This window comes from Hyla sarda, chromosome 12, assembly GCF_029499605.1.
Source record: "Hyla sarda isolate aHylSar1 chromosome 12, aHylSar1.hap1, whole genome shotgun sequence".
NCBI classification, from domain to species: domain Eukaryota; kingdom Metazoa; phylum Chordata; class Amphibia; order Anura; family Hylidae; genus Hyla; species Hyla sarda.
In genome coordinates, this window is record NC_079200.1 from 84,825,358 (window position 1) to 84,840,311 (window position 14,954).

The window sequence follows — 14,954 nt, forward strand, 5'->3', positions numbered from 1 at the left end:
TGTGATATTATATGCAGATATGATGGATGTATATTGCCTGTATCCTGGTGGTGGGATATAATATGCAGATATGATGGATGTATATTGCCTGTATCATGGTGGTGGGATATAATATGCAGATATGATGGATGTATATTGCCTGTATCATGATGGTGTTATGTCATATGGAGACAAGATGGGTGTGTCCTGGCTGTATCCTTTGCTGTGATGTCATATGAAGACCTGATGGATGTGTCCTTCCTGAATCATGATGGTGTGATGTTATATGGACATTATAGATCTGTCCAGCCTGTATCATAGTGCTGTGATGTCATATAGAGACATGAAGGGCGTGTCCAGCCTGTGTCATGATGGTGTGATGTTATATGGACATGTTATAGATGTGTCCTGCCTGTATCATGGTGGCATCATGTCATATGGAGACATGGAGGGTGTGTCCAGCCTGTGTCATCTCATATGTGGTGTGATCTCATATGAAGACATGAAGGGTGTGTAGAGCAGCAGTGCCCCCCCCCCCCACAGTAGAGCAACAGCGTCCCCCACAGTAGGTGCCAGTAACCCCAAAGTAGAGCAGCACTGTCCCCCACAGTACAGTAGCCCTGTCCCCAGCCTGACCGACAGCTCATAAATGTATACATACCTCCTGCGTCCGTACTCCTCCCTGAAGGTCCTCTTCTTCAGGCGGCTCCCTCACCCTGGCCTCTTCTTTTATCTTCCTCTGTGCTCCAGTGTCTGATAATGTCACCCGTGCGCTAGAGCACAGAGGAAGAGCTCGGCCCGGCCTCTTGTGTTTCCTGGCAAAATGTAGCCAGCGAGCACAACAGTGATTGACAGGGTGAGGAGCAATCCTCAAACTTTGCACCAACATTTAACTGTAGATGCCTCGTAAGAAGCATTTACAGTTAAAATCGGGATATGTGGGGGCCATTCCGGGATGGCGGGACATCACCGCAAAAGCGGGAATGTACCGCCAGATCCGGGAGGGTTGGGAGGTATGTTGTTATGTTTTGCTACAATTCGGTTGTGAAGGTCTTGAGACAGCTAATATTAATTTGCACTTATAAGGGGCTGAATTGCTTTTTGATTAATGACAGATTTCAGCTGTTGTCTTGGTTTTCCATGTCTTTTGCACCTCCCTTTCTCTATGTGTTCAATACTTTTTACCTGTTTCATTTCACATAACTTAATTTCTGAACATCTGGTGAAAATTTCATGTCAATAGCCCCTTTGGGATTATATTTGGTGAGACAAATGGTGACGTGTTCAATATCTTTTTCACCTGCTGTCAGAAAATAATACTTTACAAGAGCTTCACTTGCTTCACATGGCAGACATTTTGCACACAATGTTTTCCCTCTGCTCAGATGACTGTGTTTTGAAGTGTATAAGGAGGCTCTTAAAAGAGGCACCTAGAGGCAAGCGTTATACCTATCAGACACAGGCAAAGGTCTAAATACAATGTATCACGGCTCTCTGGGTGTGAGCAGGATCAGATCTATTGTGAATCAGGTTCTGGCTTCTTACTTTTGTAGTTAAAACCCTTCATCTGACTCCCTCTGGGAAGATCCCTTTGCATTGCCTGTAATTATCATCATTGGGTATTTAGGAGCTGTCTTCTCACCGCCATGTTTTATTGTCACTAATGTGACCCTCATTTAGTGTACATCATTACTGTGGCCCTTGGATAAATCCTCTATTAAAGGAAAAGTATCCTGGACGAAAACTTATCCCCTATCCGTAGGATAGGGGATAAGTTTTAGATCGTGGGGGGTCCAAGTGCTGGGCCCCCTGCGTTCTCCTGTATGGAGCCCTGCGTCCTCCACAGTGGCGCGTCACTACCCCCGCCCAAAGCAGGGGTCACCACACCCCTCCATATAGCTCTATAGGAGAGCCGTTAGTCAATCTTCGGCTCTCCCATAGAGCTATATAGAGGGGGCGTGGCGGCCCCTGCTTCGGGCGGGGGTCTTGACGAACCGCTGTGGAGGAGAGCCGGGGCTCCATACAGGGCTTGGATCCCCCGCGATCTAAAACTTATCCCCTATCCTGGGATAGGGGATACGTTTTTGTCCATGATGCTTCTTTAAACTCTATAGAGGAATGTTGTGGGCATACTCTGTGACTGTACTGTTCATGTGTTTAATAGTTCCTGTGTGTTTACCAATAAAGCATGAGAAACCATCAAGCTATACACCTCATTTTGCTTATGAACTACTTAAAGGAGTACTCCGATGCTAGTTTTTTTTTTTATGGTAAACTAACCCTAAAGCAAAGTTATATAACATTGTAAATTACTTACCTTATCCATATTGCTCTTTTCCTGGTCTTCTCCCGCATTTCTCCTTCTAACGGAAGCTGGCTCCTTTTTCTTCAATCTATGACGCTCGACCGCTGTTTCTTCTGCACCGCCGCCATCTTAGCCTGGTGACTCCGCTCCCACGAGTCACTGCGGGCTGTGCCGGCCTCCCAGCCTGGAGTCGGCTACTCCCCCAAAGTTAATTTATTCTGCGCATACACAGTACTACGCAAATAGCGTAGGGATAACGCTAGGCTCCTATCGCTGCCTACGTTAGCCCTACGCTATTTGCGTAGTGCTGCGCCTGCGTAGTACTACGTTAGACGCGCCCAACCCTGCTAGCGGTGATGGTAGGGATGGGAGGCATTCTTGTGACACCGCTAGTGCAGTGTTTCCAAACCAGGGTGCCTCCAGCTGTTGCAAAACTACAACTCCCTGCATGCCCGGACAGCCGAAGGCTGGGAGTTGTAGTTTTGCAACAGCTGGAGGCACCCTGGTTGGGAAACACTGCACTAGTGGGCACATGGAAGGAGGGAAGGAACTTTATTATAATTTATTATAATTTCCTGGGGGGGGGGAGAGGAGGGGGAGAGAGCAGCAGCTAACAGGAAGCTGGTGCAGGGAGTCATGGGAAATGTAGTCTTTATGACACGGCTGCTTACTGCTACAGGTGGCAGTTACAAGAGAATGGCTGGGCCAAATATGACAAATGAGGTATCGTTGGAAAGGTCTTTGAAAGAGCTATCAGTTGAGGTAATCTTTTTTTTTAAGTACCAGCGCACCGGAGTACTCCTTTAAAGTAACAGTAACCTCTTAAAGAGGTGTTAAGAAAAGCAAATTGTTTGCATCCACCACCGAGTGTCTTCCATTCCTGTAGGGTATGACGTGATAAGTATTGTGTGGTTCTGGGACAGCCATAATCTCCCGGAATCCCTTTAATAATCAGACAGAGCAGATTTAGTGATTTAATATTCATTATTAAACATTACAAGGACATGGATTTCATTCTCCACAAAGAAAAAAGAAAAAAAAAAAAAAGAAAAAAAAAAACAGAGCAGCTGAAGAGCCCCGGACATATCTGACCAACGTGAACACGTGTGACACATATTGCATATATTGATGATAACAGTCCCGTCATGAGACACTCGCTCCCTCCATGTCAGTGACTATGAGGGTCTCCTCATATCCAGCTCTGCTCTGCAGCACAAGAGACAAGTCCAATTTCTCTGGGGATGTAGGACCGCACATCATGGGACGCAAAATCAATCAAAATTTTTACTTTTCACATTAAAGAAACAAACATTTCTCAACTGCTGTCAAAAAACCAGACTGAGTGACTGCTGGTGTGACTCCCCGACCTCTTGGGTTATCACTTAGTGCTGTATGCGTCCACAATGCACTATACTCCAGGGGTTAGAACATGCCTCCCATGCTAAATACAAGCCATGAATTCACTGGAGCGAATGAAATGACTGAGGTATGAGTAGCCATGTACCGTGTGCCTTAGGGGGGGTGAATTCCCTTGGAGCTGACTGACTCCCTTATAGACAAGTCTCAGCCCTGTACATGGTCTCCTCTTGAGGCCCTCGATATGCAAGGAAAGTTGCAGCAATTAGCAATCTTATTTCCTTCCGGTGTCCTCTGTGTGTGCATTGTGGCTGCAGACATTAAACTATTTCCCAACATCACCTCACACAGAAACAGAGAACACCACATATGTCAGTGGCCATGTTGGCGACACAATGTAACAACAGTTTTATATTGTATATATTTATATATAGATTATGTAAAATAAAATCTGAATGACTACGTAAAAAAATAAATCTTTGTTACCTCGGCTGCAGTCTAATGGTTTGGAGGGGATTCAGCAACACCTGCCTGCTCTGTGTGACTGCTGGCCCCACCTATTCATTAGCTAAGTGACTGCTAATCTTGCCCATCCATTCTGTGTGACTGCCGGTTCAACCCCTCCATCCTCTGTGTGACTGTTGGTCCTACCCCTCCATTCTTTGTATGACTGTTGGTCCTACTCCTCCATCCTCTGTGTGACTGTTGGTCCTACCCCTCCATTCTTTGTATGACTGTTGGTCCTACTCCTCCATCCTCTGTGTTACTGTTGGTCCTACCCTTCCATCCTCTGTGTGACTGTTGGTCCTACTCCTCAATCTTCTGTGTGACTGTTGGTCCTACTCCTCCATCCTCTGTGACTGTTGGTCCTACCCTTCCATCCTCTGTGTGACTGTTGGTCCTACTCTTCCATCCTCTGTGTGACTGTTGGTCCTACTCCTCCATCCTCTGTGTGACTGTTGGTCCTACTCTTCCATCCTCTGTGTGACTGTTGGTCCTACCCTTCCATCCTCTGTGTGACTGTTGGTCCTACTCCTCCATCCTCTGTGTGACTGTTGGTCCTACCCTTCCATCCTCTGTGTGACTGTTGGTCCTACTCCTCCATCATCTGTATGACTGTTGGTCCTACTCTTCTATCCTCTGTGTGACTGTTGGTCCTACTCTTCCATCCTCTGTGTGACTGTTGGTCCTACCCCTCTATCCTCTGTGTGACTGTTGGTCCTACTCCTCCATCCTCTGTGTGACTGTTGGTCCTACTCTTCCATCCTCTGTGTGACTGTTGGTCCTACCCCTCTATCCTGTGTGTGACTGTTGGTCCTACTCCTCCATCCCATGTGTCACTGTTGATTCTACTCCTCCTCAATCATCTTCTGTGTAACGGTTTTTCCTCCGGCATCATCCTCTATGTGACTGCTGGTCCCACTCCTCCATCCTGAGTGAGGGCTGGTCTCATCTCTCTGTCCTACTTGTGCCTGCTGTCCCACCCCACCCCTTCATCTTCTTTGTGCTTGCTGGTCCTACCACTCCATTTTGTGTGCTTGCAGGTCTTACTGCCCCTTAGTTGCTTTCGTTGTGTGTGCAGGACTCACTGTGGTGTTGGTCAGGTGATGTGTATGTTATAGCTTGGATGCAGACACCTGTCAATCATTTCATGGTCTTCCCCTGAATAGTTGCCATGTTTCATATTCTGTATAATAAGCCTTCCTTCTGCTTTACTTACTGTGCACTGATCTTACAGGTGAGTCCAGGACAGGGATTAGGCGGATAAACAGCTGACGAGGGTGCCCTTTGAGAAGTGGAGTCCAATATATGTTTGTTTTTGTACAGCCAACAGGATGCTGTGTCTGAATAGCCTTAGAAGAGGAAGTCACACAGGACCAGACATTTGCTGTGGGTTAGGAGATCACTGTAAACAATCTTGCCCCAATTTATTGAATTAAAAGTTAGTACTCAATCTGGTGGGAAGGGGTTGTTAGCAAGATGTAACAGCAGAACAGTGACTGCAGCCCTGGATGTGACTGGAGTATAAGATATGATGTAACACCAGAACAGTGACTACAGCCCGGGATATGACTGGAGTATTAGATATGATATAACAGCAGAATATTGACTGCAGCTCTAGATGTGACTGGAGTAAAAGATATGATGTAACAGCAGAATTTTGACTGAGCCCTAGAGGTGACTGGAGGATAAGACATGGTGTAACAGCAGAATACTGCAGCTCTAGATGTGAATGGAGGATAAGACATGGTATAACAGCAGACTAGTGATTGCAGCTCTGGAGCTGACTGGAGTATAAAACATTATGTAAAAGCAGAATAGTGACTGCAGCTCTAGATGTGAATGGAGGATAAGACATGGTGTAACAGCAGACTAGTGATTGCAGCTCTGGAGCTGACTGGAGTATAAAACATGATGTAAAAGCAGAATAGTGACTGCAGCTTCGGATGTGAATATTGTATAAAACAATGTAGCAGCAGAATTGTGACTGCAACTCTGGATATGACTGGAAGGTTGGACATCACTCAAATTCAGTACAGTAAGATAAGTAAAGAGGAGGATTTCACCACATGTAGATTATATCTGGTAATGAGAACATTTCTCTCCACTGTATATCTTACGTCCCATGAGTCCCTGCACTGGAGGCTGACAGCTTGTGGTGGTTTCCTTGTTGCTGGCATTTGGTGATTACCACCACTGGTTGCACCTCAACCAATACTAGTGAGAAGATTCCTACCTGCCGTGTTTGAGGAGTCTGGATGTATATGAAGAGGTGGGAGGTTCAGGACATCTCCATCGTCCTTACCCAGAGACCCCACAGTGGGGGACCCACACCCTGCCACTGTACTATCAATAATTTAGCTGCACTTTAAAAGGAGGAAACTGAAGGAGACCACTAAGCCCACTGTGTAGTAGTAGCATGAGGGCCCAAGTGTAATGGGCAAGACCTTGGGGCCACTATTATTAGTCATTCCTTACAAAAGAACATAGAGGCACAAATGAAGGGGGTGCTAACTTAAAGTGCTGCGGTTCCAGCTCGCAATGTGCAAACAATGAGAACAACAAAAGACATCTATAGAAACAACAGATTCATGCAGGTTTAGAGAATGTGATGAGGGCCATCAGCTCTAGAACACTCAGGCTCTAGAACCTTCCACTGCTGAATGATAGCAACAGCTGGAGCAAGGACAATGCATATACAATCTCCTGTCAGTGGTGACAACTCACCTTTAGCGAGCTTAAGAGACACTGAAGGAGCTTGGCCACCTGCTCCCCTGATATGTGGTGTCCGCCGACCACACTGAGATGTTTTATTAGCAGGTCCCTCCACCATTCATGAATGCAATGTATACAATTACATAAAAAGTAGGACATCTAGGGGATTTTTGGTCACAATGGCTTTCGAGAAAGAAGTTCAGAAAAAGAGATAAAATCAATCAGAGTTGTCAGTGCCATCTCTAGCATGGTGCAGACCAGCCATCAGTCAGTGTAAGAGGAGGCCATGCAGAAGCTCATGGTGCATGTAGAAACATTCCTCCCTGTGTCACATCCTGGCCTCATGTGTGTGTGTACGTACTCCTCCACCAGGTAACACATGGACCTCTGGTGAAATATGGTTGTCCATCTTGACGGGTTCCATATTACCCCGGCTACTTCCAGTAATCCCTTCTGTGGAATAAATGCAGTTGTGTCCTAGGAACCGCGAGGAGCTCGAGAGAGCAATGCTCTCGAGGTGATTCTTTTCCGTTCTGTGAAGGGTATCCCTTTGCTTTCGATGACCACTGTTTGTTATGCTATATTTTGGGCTCATAGTGCCCAGTAACTGTTTGGAGGGACAGGAATCTAAACCGTCAAGCAGTTGACCCTCATCATCTGTGTCTGCGTCTATGTACTTATTTACATTAGCATCATGAAAAGTGAAAGCTATTGCCATATGTTTCTCAGGAGACCTGGAAGGTGTTCTTGCACTTGCCGTTGTGTATTGAGATGTTTCAGGACTACGTATGGACTGCTCAGAGAAGAAAGAGCTGTCTAACTTTGCCTGCCCCAATCTGTTCTCAGTGGGACTCATTATATTTGAAACAGGTACTAATGTCCTCGTGTCACCTTCCAAAAAGTTGACTTTAAGAGATCTCAGCATGAGAGGGTTTTTCACTTTGACAAGACTTTTAGGACTTTCTAATATATATGCTGAATGGCGATTTCTCTCTGCCCTTGGGCTGATTTGAGTGAAACTTTCCCCACTGATGTCCATGGACATTGGCCGATTGTTGGGTGTGTCTTGTCCTGAATTTACATTGGTTTTATATGGCAGAATTGCCATTGGACTATGTGAGAACCTGCCAGATTCTGGAAAGTCAGCAGTGCAACTTATAAAGCTGTCTATGCTGGACATACTCCTCATATCAATGATGCCCTCCTTGTGAGTGGTGAGCAGTGGCACAGCTGGGCAAGGGATGGTTTCCATTTCCAATTCTTCTGTCTGTTTGCCTGCCTGGTTAGAGTCTTTGGAGTTAAGGATTGGTTGGGATTGAGTTTTTGCCATTCTATTGTACATATCCTCCAGCTGCTGAACATTGAGATGTTGTGGACTGGAACAAGAGCGAGTCTTCTCCGGTGAGCCTTGTTCTTTTCCATCAAAAGACTTGTTAGAACTTGTCTCGGACATGGTTCTCTTGGTCCATTTCCACTTGCTGGGAGATAAGTGATTATCGTGCACCTTCTCTTTCTTTCCTGTTTCATCTTCAGTCTTTTCGACCACTACATCCATAAGTTCAATGCTACGAGCAAAGGCATCTTTCATGTTCATGGAGACAATGCTGCCATTACGTTTAGCCCTTTCCAGAGCTTCTCTGCGTTTAATGGCTTTTTCCTGACGTTTTTGTTCTTTGTAGAACTCTGAGAAGTTATTTACAATGATGGGAATTGGAAGAGCGATCACCAGCACGCCAGCAATGCAACACAAACCACCAACAATCTTGCCCAGCAGAGTTTTTGGATAGATGTCGCCATACCCAACTGTGGTCATGGTTATGGTAGCCCACCAGAAGGATGCTGGAATACTTTTGAATTTTGTATCATCCTCATCTTTTTCTGCAAAGAAAACCAGACTCGAAAAAATCATGATACCCATTGCTAGGAACAGAATGAGGAGACCTAGTTCATTGTAGCTTCTTCGTAATGTGAACCCTAAAGACTGCAGTCCTGTCGAATGTCTGGCCAACTTCAGAATTCGTAGAATCCTCATGATACGGAAAATCTGGACTACCCGTCTGACATTCTGGAACTGAAGTACGCTTTTGTTTGATTCTGTGAGAAATATTGTGACATAGTAAGGGAGGATTGCTAACAGATCAATGACATTTAGTGGTCCCTTAAAAAACTTCCATTTGTTAGGCGATGACAGAAATCTCAGTACATACTCCATTGTAAACCATGCGATGCAGACTGCTTCCACGTGTGCCAACTGGGGGTTGTCTGTCGATTGGCCAAACTCGTCTATACCTTGTAGTTCTGGAAGTGTGTTTAGTGACAAGGCAATTGTTGATAAGACGATGAACAGGATAGAAATGATTGCCAAAATCTGCAAGAAAACAAAGAAAAGTTGTTACAATATGTTCTTCTAAATGTGGCTCATAGATAATGAACTGATGGGTATATGGACAGTCAAGTATATTAACTGAGCTGAAGTGCTTGTGGACTGACAAGCATATGAACTGACGACGATGAAATGAGGACTATATGATCACTGTTTGAACTGATGGTTATATACTGATTGCATGAAATGATGACTGCATCTACCGATCACTGTAGGTGCTGATGACTGTATGAAATGATGATTATCTACTGATCACTGTAGGTGCTGATGACTGTATGAAATGATGACTGTATCTACTGATCACTGTAGGTGCTGATGACTATGAAATGATGACTGTATCTACTGATCACTGTAGGTGCTGATGACTGTATGAAATGATGACTGTATCTACTGATCACTGTAGGTGCTGATGACTGTATGAATTAAGAATGACTGTATGTACTGATCACTGTAGGTGCTGATGACTGTATGAAATTATGATTATCTACTGATCACTGTAGGTGCTGATGACTGTATGAAATGATGACTGTATCTACTGATCACTGTAGGTGCTGATGACTGTATGTACTGATCAATGTAGGCACTGATGACTGCATGAATTAAAGGGGTTATCCAGGAATTTTTTTTGATATATCAACTGGCTCCAGAAAGTTAAACAGATTTGTAAGTTACTTCTATTAAAAAATCTTAAGTTTCTGAAGTTAAGGTTGTTCTTTTCTGTCTAAGTGCTCTCTGATGACAAGTGTCTCGGGAACCGCCCAGTTTAGAAGCAAATCCCCATAGTAAACCTTTTCTAAACTGGGCGGTTCCCGAGACACCTTTCATCAGAGAGCACTTAGACAGAAAAGAACAACCTTAACTTCAGAAGCTCATAAGTACTGAAAGGATTAAGATTTTTTAATAGAAGTAATTTACAAATCTGTTTAACTTTCTGGAGACAGTTGATATATATATATATATATATATATATATATATATATAAAAAAAAAGTTTTTCCTGGATAACCCCTTTAATGACTGTATCTATTGATCCCTGTAGGTGTTGATGACTATGAATTAATTGCTGTATCTACTGATCACTGTAGGTGCTGATGACTGTATGAATTGATGACTGTACACACTGATAAATGTTTCAACTAATCAGCCTATGTCTTGATGGCTGTATGAACTGATGATTGGATGAAATGATGACTGTATGCGCTGATAATGTTTTATCTATGACTATACTGACTGACTGTATGAAGTGATAACTATCTACTGATCACTTTAGGTACTGATGACTGTATGAATTGACTCTATGAGCTAATAACTGTTTCCACCCAAGATTTTATGTACTAATAAATGTTTCAACTGATGAGGGTATGTACTGAAGACTGTATGAATTGATGACTGTATGAGCTGATGACTATAAGAATTAATGACTGTATGAACTGAAGACTGTATGAGCTGATGACTATGAACTGGAGACTGTATGAATTGATGACTGTATGAGCTGATGACCTTATGAGCAGGTCCAGGTTTTTTTTTTACTTTCATGCCATTTACCGTAAGGAATTAATAATGTTCTATTTGGACAATTACGCACGCAGCGATACCAAATATATATATATTTTTTGTATTATGTTTACATGTTTTTTAAATGTAAAATTGGAAAAGGGGGTTATTTGAACTTTTAATATGGAAGGGGTTAAACAGGGTACTCCGGTGAAAAACAATGTTTTTTAAAATCAGCTGGTGCCAGAACGTTAAACAGATTTGTAAATTATACCTATCTAAAAATCTTAATCCTTCCAGTACTTATCAGCTGCTGTATGCTCCACAGGAAGTTTTTTTCTTTTTAAATTTCTTTTCTGTCTGACCACAGTGCTCTCTGCTGACACCTGTCTGTCTGTCTCTGGAACTGTCCAGAGTAAGAGCAAATCCCCAGAGCAAACCTATCCTGCTCTTGACAGTTCCTGAGACAGACAGAGATTTTAGCAGAAAGCATTGTGGTCAGACAGAAAAGAACTTCCTGTGGAGCATACAGCAGCTGATACGTATTTTAAGGGTTAAGATTTTTAAATAGAAGTAACTTACAAATCTGTTTAACTTTCTGGCACCAGTTGTTTTTTTTAATTGTTTTTCACCGGAGTACCCCTTTAATATGTGTTTATTTTTTAAAACCTTTGTTAAACTTTTTTTAAATTTTTTTTTTTTTACACGTTATTGTCCCTTAGAGGACTTTAAGGAGGAATCAGTAGATTCTACCCCACTAGACCACTAGGGATGGTTTAAGGCTCACTTTAGATGCCGCTATAAGCTTTGACAGCACCAATCTTAAGGGTTAATAGGTGGCTGCGGCGTGTTAGTAGCGTCCCCAAGCTACTGAAAACAGCTGGGGGGTCACCAGGTATGGAGCGGGCTCAAGTCTGTATGAATTAATAACTGTATGAACTGCTGACTGTATGAATTATTAACTGATGACTGTATGAATTAATAACTGTATGAACTGATGACTGTATGAACTAACTGTATGAACTGATGACTGTATGAACTAACTGTATGAACTGATGATTGTATGAACTGATGACTGTATGAGCTGATGACTGTATGAATTAATAGCTGTATGAATCAATAACTGTATGAATTAATAACTGTATGAACTGATGACTTTATAAGCTGAAGACTGTATGAATTAATAACTGTATGAGCTGAAGACTATGAATTAATAACTGTATGAACTGATGACTGTATGAATTATTAACTGATGACTGTATGAATTAATAACTGTATGAACTGATGACTGTATGAATTAATAACTGTATGAGCTGAAGACTATGAATTAATAACTGTATGAACTGATGACTGTATGAATTATTAACTGATGACTGTATGAATTAATAACTGTATGAACTGATGACTGTATGAATTAATAACTGTATGAGCTGAAGACTATGAATTAATAACTGTATGAACTGATGACTGTATGAATTATTAACTGATGACTGTATGAGCTGATGATTGTATGAATTAATAGCTGTATGAACTGATGACTTTATAAGCTGAAGACTGTATGAATTAATAACTGTATGAACTGATGACTGTATGATTTAATAACTGTAGGAGCTGAAGACTATGAATTAATAACTGTATGAACTGATGACTGTATGAATTAATAACTGTATGAACTGATGACTGTATGAATTAATAACTGTATGAGCTGAAGACTATGAATTAATAACTGTATGAACTGATGACTGTATGAATTATTAACTGATGACTGTATGAGCTGATGATTGTATGAATTAATAGCTGTATGAACTGATGACTTTATAAGCTGAAGACTGTATGAATTAATAACTGTATGAACTGATGACTGTATGATTTAATAACTGTAGGAGCTGAAGACTATGAATTAATAACTGTATGAACTGATGACTGTATGAATTAATAACTGTATGAACTGATGACTGTATGAATTAATAACTGTATGAGCTGAAGACTATGAATTAATAACTGTATGAACTGATGACTGTATGAATTATTAACTGATGACTGTATGAGCTGATGATTGTATGAATTAATAGCTGTATGAACTGATGACTTTATAAGCTGAAGACTGTATGAATTAATAACTGTATGAACTGATGACTGTATGATTTAATAACTGTAGGAGCTGAAGACTATGAATTAATAACTGTATGAACTGATGACTGTATGAATTAATAACTGTATGAACTGATGACTGTATGAATTAATAACTGTATGAGCTGAAGACTATGAATTAATAACTGTATGAACTGATGACTGTATGAATTATTAACTGATGACTGTATGAGCTGATGATTGTATGAATTAATAGCTGTATGAACTGATGACTTTATAAGCTGAAGACTGTATGAATTAATAACTGTATGAACTGATGACTGTATGATTTAATAACTGTAGGAGCTGAAGACTATGAATTAATAACTGTATGAACTGATGGATGTTTGAACCTATGACTATGTACTGACTGTGTGAATTCATGACTTTATGAGCTGATATTTCTATGACTGCATTTATTATATCTGTATATAACATAATCACATATATGTGCACAAGCTGCACTACATTAGTCCCTGACCAGTAAATTTTCTTTACCATGTGTCCTTTCCAAGAATGCTGTCAGCAAAGAACACTCCCCCCCCCCCAATAATAACAAAACATTGCATTGATGAATTTTAGTAGGTGGCCTGTGAAGATTCAATGTGCATGAAAACGTCCACTCAGCCCTACCTCACACACCAGGTACTTTCTATGTTGGTGTCCTATGTGCTTTCCTTCCAATAGTTGCAGAACCTGCACCTCTGCCCCATGCTCTGTCCTCTGTAGGGCCAATGTAAACATGGCATCTACAGGGTGTCCATATAGGCATGAGTTAAAGACCTCATCATCCTGCAGTTTGGAGATTCTCTGCCCTTAAAGCTTCACTGTCATTTACGCCTTTAAGTAGAAAGATCACAATGATCTGCTTATCCCGGGAGTGGCGTCAATGCTGCTATATTCTGCTCCTGTGCTGGGGATCTCTTTTATCACCGGTCTGTATTACAGTCTCTGTGATCCGATTATCCCCCAAACACAAGTCAACTGGAGTCTTACTTCATTATCGCTTCAGGGCCCACAAGCAGAAATAGCAGCTGCTGTTGTGTCAAGTCTCCTAGACATGTTTGTCCATCTCTGGCGTCATCATCATAACGACAGCCCAAGCTCCTCCATAGAGGACTGCTCTGACTGCCACCTCTATACTGTGTGACTTCGGATCATTGGCGTATGTGTAAATAAATGTGTTGACGCCTGCAATTAATTTTACTGAGGTGATGCGACTACATGCATCTAGTAGGATGATCCCCTATCATCACCCCACTTTATACAGTAGAATCTAGTAGATGATATGTGCTTCAGCAAGTACACAGTAGAGCGGTGTTTCCCAACTAGGGTGACCTCCAGCTGTGGCCAAACTATAACGCCCAGCATGCCTGGACAGCCGAAAGCTGTCCGGCATGCTGGGCGTTGTAGTTCGACCACAGCTGGAGGCACCCTAGTTGAGAAACACTGCAGTAGAGGGTATAGTGCTCATCAGTATGGCCCTCTGCTTTACCCAATGAACCAGCCATCACGCCCCCATAGACTTGCATTGAGAGGGCGGGGCGTGATGTCACACGGGGGCGGAGTCATGACGTCACAATACTCTGGTCCTGTGGTCGTCACGCTGCACACTTGGAGCCTGGGCGTGTCACTGACATATTTACTAAGCTTTCCATATAAAATGTGGTGCATTTGAACTGTGGACAGTTACATCCAGTGACTCGCATGTGACGTCTTCTCTAATCAGAGTAGTTCTCTTTCCCTTATAGTCCCCCTTCGTCTCTGACTGACAGCCAAGATAATTTTTTCCATATTTTCTTCCAACGACTTATCCCTCCATATGTTGCCACTATTAGTGTATTATATGGTAATAATATCCTCACTAATAATGCCCCAACTGTGTACCCCCCCACTCACTAATAAAACCCCAACTATGCCCCCCTACTAACTTGTAATGCCCCTAACTGTAATCCTGTCCACATATAATGCCCAAACGGTACCCCTACTTGTTTATGATGCCTCCATGTAATGCCGCCCCTGCACCCCCATACAGTAGCAATAATTGGCCTCTGTGCTCCTATATAGAAATAATGTCTCCTTTGTCCCAATA

General features: G+C 42.4%; 1 protein-coding gene across 2 annotated transcripts in view; it reads right to left on the minus strand.

Annotated features, from left to right (window-relative positions):
- Positions 1-3,260: 3,260 nt before the first annotated feature.
- KCNB1 (potassium voltage-gated channel subfamily B member 1) overlaps positions 3,261-14,954 on the minus strand; it is a 97,697-nt gene continuing 86,003 nt past the window's right edge. For both annotated transcript variants that reach the window (XM_056548035.1, XM_056548037.1), the window contains exon 3: positions 3,261-9,224. In XM_056548035.1, coding sequence (XP_056404010.1) covers positions 7,185-9,224 — 2,040 coding nt within the window. In that variant the 3' untranslated portion in view covers positions 3,261-7,184. The remainder of the gene's footprint in view (positions 9,225-14,954) is intronic.